Raw genomic sequence first — 14,686 nt, 5'->3', positions numbered from 1 at the left:
AGCTCTCTTTTCTGAACATGAGTGGGTTCAGAGCTGGTTCAGAGCAGTGGGCATCTCCATCAAGCAGCACATACGAAAACAGTCAATTCAATTTTATTGATACAGCGCTTTAAACAACAGTTATTGTCACAAAGCACTTTACATATAACTGGCCCGAACCCCACCAAGCAAGCCTGAGGCGACAGTGGCAAGGAAGAAACCTTGAGAGGAACCTAGACTCAGAAGGGGACCCCATCCTCCTCTGGGTGACCGGGGAGGATGAAACTGTATTTACATTGACATTAATTTCAGTCCATATAGTTTTAAAAGTCCCAGTTGGTTTCATGTAATTATCTCCAAGGAGTCCAGGTGAGGGCTCAAGCGTTGTAGTGTCGGCTCGGGATCAGCTTGGAAAAGAGAAGATGGAGTTATTGCCCTACACATAACCTCCGGCAGTACTAAAGTAACTATGGCAGCCTGGCTAAAAGAGAGACCTGGAAGGAAGCATGGACATGAGGATTTGCAGGGGTTTTGGCGTCAAGCCAAATTACCGTCAACAGCTTAAGTGATCGGCCAGAGTGGCAGGACTACAGCACCAATCCCCCCTTTCACCTTTAATCTCAAATGACCAGAATCTCCAGATTTCCCTTCACCTTAAAAAAGGGGATTTTACTATCCATAAAACTGACTAAAGAAGTCTTAAGCCTTGACTTAAAAGCAGAGATTATGTCTTAGTTCCAAACACTAATAGGAAGTTTATTCCATAACTGTGGTGCTTTATGAGCAAATGCTCTTCCCCCAAAAGTAACGTTCTGTATTCTTGCAATTGAAGCGCACGATTCAGAATGCAGTTGCAAACGAGGTTACTCACATGCTGCGGTGCAAAACCATTTACAGCTTTATAAGTTGAGTAGTATTTTGTAGTCAACACGAAATCTAACTGGCAGCCAGTGTAGTCAAGATCAAATTGGGGTAATTCAATTCAATTTTATTTATTTAGCGCTGTTAACAATAGTCATTGTCAGAAAGCACTTTACATTTAACCAGCCAGAACCCCACCAAGCAAGCCTGAGGCGACAGTGGCAAGGAAAAACTCCCTCTAGCAGGAAGAAACCTTGAGAGGAACCTAGACTCGGAAGGGGACTCCATCCTCCTCTGGGCGACCGGGGAGCATGAAACTGCATTTATACTGAGATTCATTAGAGTTCATATAGTTATGAAATCCAAGTTGGTTTCATGTTGTTATCTCCAGGAGTCCAGGTGCAGGTTCACACGGTGTAGAGTCGGCTCGGGATCAGCTCAGAAAAAGAGAAGATGGAGAAGAGTTATTGCCCTACACCTAACCTAACCTCCGGCAGGACTAGAGTAACTATGACAGCCTGGCTAGAAGAGAGATCTGGAAGGAAGCACAGTCATGAGGGTTTCCAGGGGTTTTGGCGTCAAGCCAACCCACCGTCCACAGCTTAAATGATCAGCGAGAGTGGCAGGACGACAGCACCAATCCCTCCATTTACCTTAGAAAAGGGGATTTAACTATCCAAAAGACTGGCTAAAGAGGTACGTCTTAAGCCTTGACTTAAGCGTTACTCGCTGGATTTAACATGATTGTACATTTGGCATAGAAGCAAGTTGGGGAGTTCAATATTTATCTTGCTCAAAATATTAACATGATGATGGTCAGAGATAATACTGGTCTGAGGCAGTAGAGTTACATTACCTATATCAAGACCAAACAATAGGATTAAATCAAGGGTATGACCACAGTTATGGGTAGGCCCAATAACATTTTGAATGATACCCATAGAGTCTAGGATATTAGTAAAGGCTATTGTCAGGGGATCTTGTTCATTGTATACATGAATATTAAAATCTCCCACAATTATTGCTCTCAGTTTAAATAACTAGGTGTGAAAGGAATTTTGCAAATTCAGCTAAAAATTCTGAATAAGGATGTGGTGGACAGTAAATTGTAGTGAGGGGGAGAGAGAGTTTTAGATTTTGACTAGGTGCTTGAAATTGAGGAACAATAACTCAAATGATTTAAATTTAAATTCTGACTTCTGCGTTATTAGAAGTGTTTCTTCATAAATTGTTGAAATGCCTCCCACCTTTTACCATTGAGTTGGGGTCTGTGCTCATAACTATATCCTGGAGATGTCAACGCATTTAAAGCAAAGTACTCATTAGGTTTTACCCATGTCTTTGTTAGACAGAACATGTTTAGGACATGGTCCGAAATCATTACATTTAGAATAAGTGCCTTTGTAGTTAATTATCTAATATTTAGTAATCCTATTTTTAGCTTAGCGGTGCAGGTGGTCTGCATCAGAAGCTCTAACATAATACAAATTAAACTTGAAAGGGATGCTTTTTGCAGTCTACGTGTACTATTTGCCAGAGTAATTAGGATCCCAGTTCAAAAGTCTCACAGCAAAGAAAGTTACTTCATAAAATACATAAACCTCAATTCCAAGCTGTTCACAAATCATTACGCTTCCAGAATAGATTTTTTCTATTTTCTATTATTACAAATACACACTACTGTTCATTCTACATATTGCAAAGAAATTAACTGTAAAACAATACATCAGTATCAAAGTCTACTCCACTAGATTCTACAGAAAGAATAAAAATGGCACAGAAAAAATTCAGAGCCAAATAAAAATTTCTTACGAGTGTTTATTAAAAAAAACACACACACACATAAAAGATAATCCTACTATTATTCCTACAAATGTGAGGCAAGAAGACATTCAACCTTAAGGTATATGAATACGTATATACATGGATAGGTATATACATACATAAGGTAATAAAAACATCTACAAGACTGAGAAGTGAATTCTGACTGAAGCTCAAGTCATCCACTTTTCATTTGCATATATTTAGACAGAAATTGGTTTACGGGGATGTTTCACAAATCATTTATACAGATTATTTATAAGCATAGGGGATATTGTAAGCATCTGAAAATATGTTAAAATTGGTAAAACAGTTTCTCTTCAAACAATATTAATAAAAATACATTTATTTTTGTTAGTGTTAAAATTCTATCCTCCAAATTATATTCTAAACACCATCTTCCCCATCCCTGCAAATATGTACATGGACTCAAACATGCATATCTTCTTTCAACCAAACAGCCACTGTAAACAGTCACTCTCTGTGTACCATTAGTCTAGTAAAAACTCCGTCCCTCGTCAGCCGCGCTAGAGGCAGTACTGCATAATGGGGGGGGGGCAAGTGTCCTCCCAGCGTAAATTTCAAAATAAATACATCTCATATCAGTGAAGGTAGAAGGAAGTCTTTCTGTGACCAAACAAAAAGCAACAGGAACATCCTCAGGATTTTGGCTGAAAATCCCCTTACTCTGAGACCAACATCTCACAAAACACCAACTCAACTCCCACGCCCCCCCCCCCCCCCCTCAAAAAAACAAAACATGTAACAATAAATCCTAGCAGTGCATAATACATAAACTGGACTGTAAAACTGAGTCACATGCACTCCTAGGAAATGAACTGCCAAGTAAAATGTATGTTCACCAATATAGCTCACAGAGAATGATAAGTGTAGGAGAGTGTTTCTATGGGGGGGAGGGAGAGTCTACACACTCAGAGGGGCTTGGTAGTCGTGTTGTAGACCAGGTGTTCTGCATCGTCCGGGACAGGCACGGGGGTGGGGTCAACAGGCACACGTTGGTGATGCACCTCCTCCTTCTTGGTCTTGAGGGCGCGGTACACCAGGACCGCCAACAGCACCGCCATGATTCCACCCAGCAGAAGGCCGATAACAACACCAACTGAGGAACAACACAGACAGACACCAGCTCAGGAGAATGACCAGTGTTAATGACAGCACTGACGACCAAGCAGGATCTTTTCAGTTTAATGTCTTTGCTGTCAGCATTAAAATTACTGCCTTCTCAGTTTGCAATCTTTTTTTCTGGGCTTAAATCTTCAGGCTCCCATCAAACCCATCAATGGCAATTGTGGACAATTGTCAACCCCGATACACACACTAAAGTATGTCGATGCTGGATTTACCACCATCAGACCTTTTCTGAGTGTGATTTGGACTTGCATTCCTCTAGTGCAGTCAAAGCAACACCATTTACCCTGTTGACGCACAGCTGAGATCTCAAGCGAAGGCCTGTGACTGAACCCCAACGCTGGGCTGTAACTGATCACCGCAGAATCCAAAAAAGACTGCGATTCAGTTTCTTTTTGTTATTTGGAAAACTACTTTTTCATGACCTCATACCTAATACATGCACACACACGCACGCTTGTATATTCAGTTGTTAAGAGAAATGAAGATTCTATTTTAGGCCTGTCATTACAATTTCACTAACATTTTACTTTTAGTGGCCATTCTAGCTTGCGTTAGCGGCTACACCTGGAAGAGCCACCTACCAGAATGGCTTTTTTCCTCCTTGGAGCGCTCAAAAATTCCCCGCAAGAAGACGTCTTCCTCTGAAATAGGCACAAGTTAGTTTAGAGCATGGTCTGCCCGGTTTCAGCAGCCCTGAACGTCTGCGGCACTCCTACCTGTGATGGATTTGCAGGTGTCCAGGCAAGTGCTCTCTACGTCAAAATTGTTTGGGAAATTTCCGCAGCCACCGTAGATGAACTCGAAACACTTCCGGTGGATTGGGTTATAGAAGAAACGGGTCATGTAAGCCCGGCAAGGCCCAGTCTCCGGAGGTACCGTGCAGCGCACTGTGATGAAGAGGACACTGCTATGAGTTCTGTGGGGTTTCAGGGAATAGGTGGAACCTCAAACTTAAACGATGAGACTTACCTTCCAGTTTATCCACAGGGATATTCAGCAGGTGATTTAATGTTGTGTTTACTGGAGACAAGAAAAGAAGTCAGGCTACTCGCTTTGATTTCACAACAAGCAGCAAATACGCAAGCATAAGCATCCCACTATATTAGCAGTCCAAAGACCACAGGTATATTTTTCTTTACTGTTTTTCACCAATATTTAAACCGCAGATTAGAAAACAAACATTACACTTCTGCAAAAACCTTGGAAAGATACAAGTTGTAATTTTTTATTCTAACCCACAAACTTTATTACTGTATTCAGAATATCTATCACTGCAGAGTTAAACTGATGCAGAGTAGGAGCATAAAACATTGCAATGGCAGGTTTTTAAGCTTTTCATAACTATAACTAAACTCTTCCATTGAGAGATTCTGGATGCCTTAATCCAGTTGCTGGTTGGTGGTTTTGAAATCGGGGAAGTGGGAACAGAGAAGACCAGCCAGGACGACACTTACAGTGCTGACAGGACGCTTCATCACTGCCATCGTGGCACTGACTCAAACCGTCACACTCCAGCTCAGCATCCACACAGCAGCCGTCGGTGCAGGGGAAACACTGCGCTCCGCAGGGTTGGCCACATACAGGGGCTGGTCAAGACACGGCAGCACAGTGACCAAAGAGTGAGAGACAAGTACACGCTATTCATCTTCATCACCTTTCACGACAATAGTGTTAAAGGTGTCCCAAAAGACAAGATGAGGCACATTTGACATTTCCTCTTGTTCCAGTATCGGCCTAGCAAGTTTACCTTTGGTTTCAGGCGGATGGAACCCCCTACTGGCAGGAGTAGACACTTCTGCAAGACAGGACAAACAGGAAAGAGGGAGGTACCGGAGATTATTCTACAGCAGCATATTAAGGACACTTTATATTCCTTTGTAGACACATGACACACATGCTGACACACGCACACACACACACTCGTGCGAACTGTTACCGGACACGCCTGTGCAGGTGTTGTTACACTCCGACTGGGTGAGGTAATTATTCAGGTTGCCCTTGCACCCTCCGTACACGAAGCTCTCGCACATTTGCGAGGAGATGTTGTAATACCAGCGGGGGAAGTAGGCCCGGCAGGGTCCGACCTTATTGGGGACGAGACAGTACCCTGTAAGAGACAGACGTTTGGTTTAAGTCCGGCAGATTCCACAGCACTGTGGTTCATGGCGAGTCACTTTGCTTGTGACCAGGAGCTCAGCCCATCATTCACAATAAGAATCTCTAGCTTTCCAGATGGAAACTTGAAGACGTTTTACATTTCCTAGTGACATTCTCTATAGGTAAAACTAATAACACACCCATCCCTACATTTCAGAATATTCAGTATCCTCACTTTCACTTATGAGAAATTGAAGAATTTGTTTGAAATTATTCTATGCCTGCACAGTTTTGTTCAAAACTGCCCCGAATTGAGGATGAAATTCAGTTCTCTTCCTCTCACATAGAAATGAGTTTCCTTTTACAGCAGTAATTGTTTAATTGGTCACCTTATTTTGTTCCAGGTATGACTTTTCATGCTATATGACTGTAAAAAGAAACAAATGGTGGGAGACTCCAGTCTGCATCCAGACAGAAGCAATGTAACCTGACCCACACAATGGAACCCTCCCCCATCAGCAAAATTAACTTAGAGGGGGGAGGGGTGGCAGGGCTGTCACTTGTTCAGTTTGGCCTTTGGATGAATACCCCTTGGCATCAATACTACAGTGTATATCACAACAAAATACCCCCACAAACTTCAATAATTACCATCCAGTGTCATTAGTCATTATTTCCATAAAACAAGTACAAATCCATAATTCTTGAATAGTTGTGCGTGTCGAGGTCATACCCTAAAGTAGTGCGTCTAGAACAGGTAACTAAACATATATAAAATGACAGTTTCAATATATCCATGCATACATCCATATTCTAACCGTTTCTCCTTGGTAATTTTCGCCCAATGAACTGAGGAACTAATCAGGTTCATAAATTAGGGCTCAGCTTTTTGCGTGTGGATGTGACAGTGCTCCTCAACGATGATGTTCAAACCCAGTGCTAAACAGTAGCTAGCAGTATGTCTAAGGTAGGGCGCACATACACAATCCATAAGTTTAATAGGCATTGTGGCATTGGAAATACTCAGAAAAGATCATACTCAATACATTTTAATGGATGTGAAATAATGCAGAAAATTTAACCTGTTCCAAAAACTTTACTGACAGACAAAAGTTTGAGTGGGTGTGTAAATGTAACTGACATGAGGTGGTATATATTTTTAAAAGTGCAACAATTTCAGATGACAAACATGGACTTGCTGTGCAATGGCCTCCCGTCAGCTGCAGATTCCCAATGAAGTCCCACATTGACTGCTATACAAACATATTACACAGGAAGTCTAAAAGCCAGCAGTGACCCGGCCTGTTAACGAGTTACCAGACGCCAGTCGGCTGGCCTCTCGCCATATGTGGTTAAGAACGGCCACACAATGCTAAGATGAATGACAGGTCAGGATGCTGCTGTCACCTGGCTACAGCTGCACACCTCCCAGCTGCACATCCACAGCATCTGCGCAGCCAAATCACACGGCATATTCAGCAGATAACCCCACTTCACCTTTTCTCACAGAAAAGTATGTTCTCATAGGAATCACTTCTGAGCAATACCCCTCATTCCCTTCCGAACATGACTGAGTGTCAAAGAGATAATGAAAACTGAGATGCATCGTGCCCATTGTCATGCCACCGGAGTCAGTTAAGAAGGCAGCCATGACACATCTAACTAACGTGAGAGCGTGAAGGCACTGCAATTACCCCAACAGCAAATGCAGCCTTGTAGCTTGCAATGTGGTTCTGCATTAGATCCATTTCCAAGAGGATAGTTTTTCCAGTCTCGTAGGGGGTCAATGCAACCCAAAGCCTTTAAACAGGCAACGGTAACAACAAGCAAAAAAAATTCAGGTAGACTAAGAGCCGAGCAGTACTACTGTGGCAGGAACTCCAACATAGCTTTGGCCCTCAGTGTAAAAGGCCGTCTCATTTCGGGTGTTCCTCCATTTGTGAAATCGCAATTCAGCCAAAAAAACCAGCCCGACGAGTTCCAAACAAAAGGAGCGGCTTCTCTCGGCTGCTGATGGGAACACTTCCTATTCCAGAAGAAACTCCTTGGGAAGAACAGAGATCCATCTTATGTCAGGAATATACAATACGCTGAACCAGTTTTCATTTCCTGCCTTGGATCTCATGCTCTTGGAGGGTACGACTATAACTTAAAGCATGATTCCATGTTGAAAAGTTTCTTGTCAATGGTGAGGTGACAAATGAATCACATAAAAGGAATGTGTAACAGAAGTAAATAACACCCACATCGCATCATAGAAGTTTGCCGCTCCTCCAGTATCAACTGATCTGAACTGAACAACAGATTCATCGGAAATACACAGGAAGTCCAGTGAAGGTACACAAGGGTTCAGTATTATCAAGCATGTTAGCACACGACAGCAACACATCAAATTACACAAAAGTTTGAAAAACTAGTTCACTGGCATGCATTTTTGTCAGACGAACAAAATTTATTTATAAATGCGAGCACTGGTTGAACCTGAATGTTATTACCCTCGTATTTGCCAGTGGTCACTAGACGAGGTTGTCGCTAAATGAGGAGAGGGTGTATAGGTGATTTATGTACAAGAGAACTGATAACGGAAATGACATCTAAAAGTGTCAAAAATACTTTTCTTCATAAAACAAATATGAAAGGACAACTCCATACGATATGGGTCATCTAGCCTATAGATACAGGCACCTGCCACTCAACATATTACAACATTGTTCCAATGTGCTTCAACCTGGGGCTCAACAGCTGACCCGTAATCAGCACTCCATCTCCACAGTGCAGTGATATGCTTTGCTAGGTTCTCACCTGGCTTTACCATATTTACAGGCTGACCACACAGCTTCGTTCCGTTGTTACAGTATTACACTACACATCAAATTATTACACTTGGGATCAGACAATATGATCACCACCTTGCAGATCAGACAATTTAGATCAAAATTGCTAATTGCAGTTAACTAATGATGACGTGGCAAAGACAATTAAGTGATGTGGTTGACTGGGCAGTGGGGGTCTAATGGAAACGCACTTATAATCAAATGATTGCTGGTTTGAATCCCTGACCAGAAAAGTACCAGTGAGTATGTTTACATGCACACTAAGAAAATCACATCATTGTGTTAGTCTGACTAAAGCTGTACCTTTAAAGTTCATATAAACATCTTAGTCTGACTGAAATCAGACCAAAACGAATTTCTCGACATCGGACTAAGAAACCCAGATAATGCGATGATGGGAATCGATTTACTCCTGCATGTATACGCTCAGACTCAAACTGGACTAGGCGATCTATGCATGCTCCAGTTTCTTCCCCAATGCTGTCACCCGGAAGTAACAAGAGAAGTCTGCACACAGAAGAAGCCTGGAGTATAGCAAAAGGCATAAAGCACATACGAAATGTACAGAACTGTAAAACTGTCCAATTCACTGCTAAAGTATGGTACTTCAATAAGTTGGTTTTTCACTGGCATAAAAACTGACTTCACAGTGCCAGGAATGGTATTTTGTACTGAATATGGAAAATGGCTGTAATAGGACTGGGTGACATGCGATATTAATACCAACATTGCATGTTATGCAAATGCAATTCTTACATTGCTAGACAGCTAGATTAAGATTAGGCTTTTTCTTACCTTCAATTTGGTATGAATATTACAGCGCAATCTTGCTAAAATATTTTTACTCAGTTATAGGAAAGAAATCTAGCAAGTTTTGCAATTGTAATAATTAATTCATTTTCAGTATTATCTAACATATATTTATAATCAGCTTAAAGTTTACCTCCGCTGTTTTTGTCTGAGCAATGCATGTGGTCTCAGAAACAATCATTTTCATCCTTGCTGTTTAAATCACTCCTAGACAGGTTTGCAAAAAATTTATGTTGATCTCCTTTGTTTCATATATACCCCAATATTTATTCTAAACAAAATTACATTGCAATATCTGAAAAATTTCCAGTACCGTGCTGTCATAGTATTATACAAAATGCTTTAGTTCTTGTTATGCGATCCTCATCTTCTATCTGTTCTACCAACCAGGTTGCAGTTACGTCTTGTGTCACTTCATTTGTCCACGCATCCATTATTATTAATTTTATTATTTTTTTACGCATGTGATATAATAGGTCAACTGCAAAAAGTCCAATACAAACAAGCTGAAAGGAGCCATATCGCCACCTATCACAGTGGAGTCAGCTCAATAATTCGCTTCCCCTCTCGTGCATGTATACTGGGACAAGGACAGTATTCCGATTAAATGGCGTAATTGAGCTATAAACCATAGCTCAACTAAGCTATGCATGTAAACAAAGTGACCGACATGCCTTGTGCAAGGTACTGCCCCCAAGCACTGTTACCTGTGTGATGAATCTGCTGCCCCCCTGCTATGTCTCATGTGGTTAAATGCAGAGGACACATTTCATTGTTGTGCGCCGTGTGTCGTGTTGCGCCAACAACGACAACTAATCACTTTCACTTCACTTGATTGGAACCTACAGAGGTGGATAATTCTGATCCATAAAGTAAAAATCCAGACCAAGATTTTGTTTCAACTGACAAGTACAGAGTCACAGTCACAAAGTACTAAATGGGTTGGATGAAACAAAATCTTGGTCTGGATTTTTACCTCTTGGAAACCAATGATCATTGTCAGTATGTAATGAACTATAGCCAAGGAGAGAAAAGGCCCCTGTACCAACAGGGGGTGACAGCAACAGTGTCTGCAGGTCTCCGTTTTCTTATGAAAGTAATATCACCGATAAGAGATGCACTCTGTGCACTGCTTAATGACAAGAGGAGGCAGCCCTAATCCTAGAGTGCCAGTATCCAGCAGGTTTGCCATTCCACCTAGTATCTGATAAACCACACCTGATCTCAGGCAAACGGTAACTCCTCAGGCAGGGCAGAAAACCTGCTGGGCACCAGCATTACAGGATCAGGGATGCCCACCCCTGGTTTATTACATCATAACACTAACCTCTAACAAATTAGTGGGCCTGTAGGTACTCACGTGCTGTTTCCTTGTGAGACAGGACCCGTACAGTGACCTCGGCAGAGTCTGACTGGTCCTTGGAATCTGTGACTGTCAGCTGGAACACGTACTCGCCCGGATGCAGGTTGGAGAGCTTCATCTGGTCCACCAGCTGCGTTTTCTGGAACACCAAGTTTCAGCACCGCAATGCTTTTGGTACTATATAAAATGGCCATATCACCAAAAAATGTCCTTTAGACCAGGGGTGGGCAATCTTATCCAGAAAGCACCGGATGTGGGTTTTCGCTGCAACTCCCTGGTTAGATTACTAATTAGAGGACTGATTGGCTTAAGTCCTCACACCTGGATTTGAACAGCTGGCCTAAAGCTTATCCCAAACTCCTGCATACACACCAGCCCCTTTCAGATAAGATTGCCCACCGCTGCCTTAGACTATAGCGCCATGACATAATAGTTCAACCTACCTTGTTTATAATCTTCATCTTAAGCAGCACACGTCCCAAATACTTTAAACTGAGGTAACATCCTTTACAAATAAAGCCATGTACATCTGCACAAATACTACACTAGCCTATAATAATTTAATCAATGTCACAGAAGCGTACAGTATTAAAGCATAGACTAGATGTGTAATTAAAAGGAAACAAAACCTGTACTTACTCTGGATTACCGACAGAACATACCCATATACGTTATACGTAAAATGGCATACTGATCGGATTTTTGCAACAGCTGATTATTTACACCTAACTGGACAGAATAATCTTACCTCCAGAGTGACCGTTTCGTTCCCACTTAACAAGGTCCACTTATAACTAACGATCTTGTGATCATCTCGGCTCTGGAAGCCGTTCAGAAACACATCGGTCGTCGGTTGAACAATCATGTCCTCTCCAGCGTCGGCCACAGGAGGCCGGTCATCTTTTCCTTCAAGAGGACAGACAAGTCCATATTGAAATGTGCATTGCCAACTGTTATTCAAAAGGTAAAAATCGGAATAGAGAATAAAACTCCTTTTAGAATAGGCGTGTTTCTTTAGCCATCTATCCATCTGCTTCTTAATTCGCAGTTACCGAAAAACAAACTTACAGACATTTAAATAGTTCTCAGGATGTTTTGAAATCCTTTCCCCACCCAAAAACAAACATCGCCGAGACTGATTCAATCTATGGCTTTGCGAAGGCTTGTGAAGAAGGCACGTAGAACAGGTACTCACTTGGAGTTTTTGGGTGGCCGTCCAGGTAGTTATCGAAGACACTCTTTAAGATGTAACTGTTGAATCCCGTACGTTTTACAAACGTGCAAACATGTCTGTTTGCGTACAAACAGTCGAAAAGATAGCAGCTTTTCACGGCGTCTCCCTCCACATTCTGCTCCAACATGGCCAGGTTACAGGTGCCATATTTGCAGCAAGCTTGCGCACAATCTTCGGCGTGCTCCACGGATGGGGAGTCGATGAAGGTGGCCCCGTTCTTAACCGAATCTGTTACATCCACGAAAAAGTCTTTTTTCCCTTTCTTGAATTTATCTAGGCAGTGCTCGTCGACGCACTCGGAAAATCTCTGAATTAATATCAGTGCGAAGCATAATAACAATCCACTGAAACACTGAGTCATTCTTTAGGTGAACGGCCTTTGTTTCTTTCTAAAATAAACGCAAAAAAATGCACAGAGATTAAAAATTTATATCAAAAGCGAACGACCTAGATGCTGGTCTGGTCATTCGTCTTAAAGAAACATTTTAGATAACACATGAACGTATAGCCATAATAAGTTTAATATACAGCTTATTTATAACTAATAACTTGTAGTATAGTTTGTATACTTACATGGCTGGTAGCCTGTTCTCTAACGAAAACAAATAAAAAGAACGAAGAAAGATTGTCACGATTACAATTGCGATAGCGACACGGCTTCCTCCCAGCTTGGACCTGTTGAGTTGAGGAAGTACGCTGTAGCGCCGCTCCTTGTCGTGGCTGTGACGTAGACAGCTTGGGGCACACCTGCGAGCGCCCTGATGTCAGCGGGCGGCGAGCGCGCCGAAAGCTGCCAAAAGCCTCAGTCCAAACACACTCTCGCATTTTAGGACCACACAGCAAGCCAGGAAATATGGAGACATGGAGACAGGGTCCGTCAAATACGTCCCTATGCGTTGTGGATTTTTTTTGTTGTCGTTTTTTTCTGCGGTTTTACTCATAGAAAGTTTCCCATTATGTACGCTACAGTGTTTCCGAATCGCTGCATTCGGCGTAGGTGGATTTGTGACAAATATGAGTTCTTTTTTCAGTTTGTTTATTAAGTCCAATTTTTATTGTTTTGAATCGTAAAACGTGGTGTGTTGTGTGTGTGTGTGTATGTATATATATATATATATATATATATATATATATATATATATATATATATATATATATATATATATACACATACATACATACATATATAAATATATATATACATATACATACATATATATATACATATGTGTGTGTGTCATGCCCGGCTCGTCCGCTCCTCCTGTGTGCCACGCCCCCTGATTACCCCCGTGTTTTCTCCCGATTGTACCCAGCTGTATCTAGTTAATTTGCTCAGTCCTGTGTATTTCAGTCCGTGTCTTACCTGAGTCCTTCGTCCGTCATTGATGTCTGTTGCCGTCCAGTGTTCCCTGCCCCGGATATTCCCAGAATAAACCCCGTGTTTGCCCTGATTACGGCTTGTCTGCCCGTTCCTGCCTGCTTGCCTGCACGATCGCCGCTCTGCCCGCGACCACCCGTGACAATATATATATATATATATATATATATATATATATATATATATATATATATATATATATATACACACACACACACACAAACTACCTATACCTATCAATAATAAAACTCTACATGTGTATAATATAGTAAGCAAAATAATAATTTTAGCTATACATATGGTGAGTTCACACATTAGTAAATGGTGTCATACTCCCGGATTTTTTTACAACGTCCAACACCTACGGGACTGCGTGTGTCATTTCATCTCATCTTCTGTTCGTTTTGAATGTGATACTTATTGCAGATTTTGGAAGATTTCATTTTATAGACAACTTTGCACGTATTTCCAAATATTATACTCAAAACACGTTCAAGGATACAGTATTAACAGAAGTTTCCAAGTATGTGCCCAGCGGATCCCTTCCTGGGATATTCCCTGCTTTGCGCTCGTAACTTCCGGGATAGGCTCCGGACCCCCGTGACCCGGTACAGGACCGGCGGGTATAGAAAATTGAAGGATGGATGGACGAACGTACGTACACCGTTGAGGGTTATACCGCTAAAAAGTAACATTTAGATAAGTTCGCAAGGGGGCAGTCACGAGCTTACATCAAATGTGTGCATCTATCTTTTATTTATCTCATGCAGTACTGAAGCTTAAGCCGGGAAGCATATGGAACAAGGCTGGGAAAGCCTGAACAGGATGCCAGTCAATTGCACGGTATATACAGTGCGCAATTTAGAGACAGCAGTTTGCCTGAACAATAGTGTCTGCCAAATTAATAAACAAACAAATAAATACAGTGACGATTAAAATTAGAGAACAAGAGACGCTTTCGTAACATGCAAAGTCACAGCTTATCTGAATTTAAAGTTATTTAAATCTGAATAAGTGCATTTTAATGGTATTTCATTGGTGAAAACTAAGCCACATCACAAAAGTAAACAAACAGTTTAAACAGAAAAAGAAATGCGATCAAAATTAGAGAACGATTTGCTTGCTTTTTTTTGCTTGGTTTTTGGATCAAATCTTAT

At 41.5% G+C, this 14,686-nt stretch overlaps 1 protein-coding gene across 1 annotated transcript; it reads right to left on the bottom strand.

Moving 5' to 3' along the window:
* Nucleotides 1–2,640: 2,640 nt before the first annotated feature.
* On the bottom strand, nucleotides 2,641–12,881 carry LOC125723770 (kunitz-type protease inhibitor 1-like). The gene is made up of 11 exons (XM_049000504.1): nucleotides 12,725–12,881; nucleotides 12,113–12,540; nucleotides 11,666–11,823; nucleotides 10,915–11,056; nucleotides 5,750–5,920; nucleotides 5,561–5,608; nucleotides 5,268–5,399; nucleotides 4,783–4,833; nucleotides 4,530–4,700; nucleotides 4,395–4,454; nucleotides 2,641–3,781 (listed from the first exon to the last, which is right to left on the bottom strand). Exons 2-11 carry the CDS (start codon nucleotides 12,510–12,512, stop codon nucleotides 3,594–3,596), a joined length of 1,521 nt encoding a protein of 506 aa, XP_048856461.1. The 5' UTR covers nucleotides 12,513–12,540; nucleotides 12,725–12,881; the 3' UTR covers nucleotides 2,641–3,593.
* Nucleotides 12,882–14,686: the final 1,805 nt, after the last annotated feature.

Source organism: Brienomyrus brachyistius, unplaced genomic scaffold (genome assembly GCF_023856365.1).
Source record: "Brienomyrus brachyistius isolate T26 unplaced genomic scaffold, BBRACH_0.4 scaffold51, whole genome shotgun sequence".
In the NCBI taxonomy this organism is placed as follows: domain Eukaryota; kingdom Metazoa; phylum Chordata; class Actinopteri; order Osteoglossiformes; family Mormyridae; genus Brienomyrus; species Brienomyrus brachyistius.
Note: the sequence above shows the minus strand (reverse complement) of the source record. Positions and strands in the feature narration are given on the sequence as shown.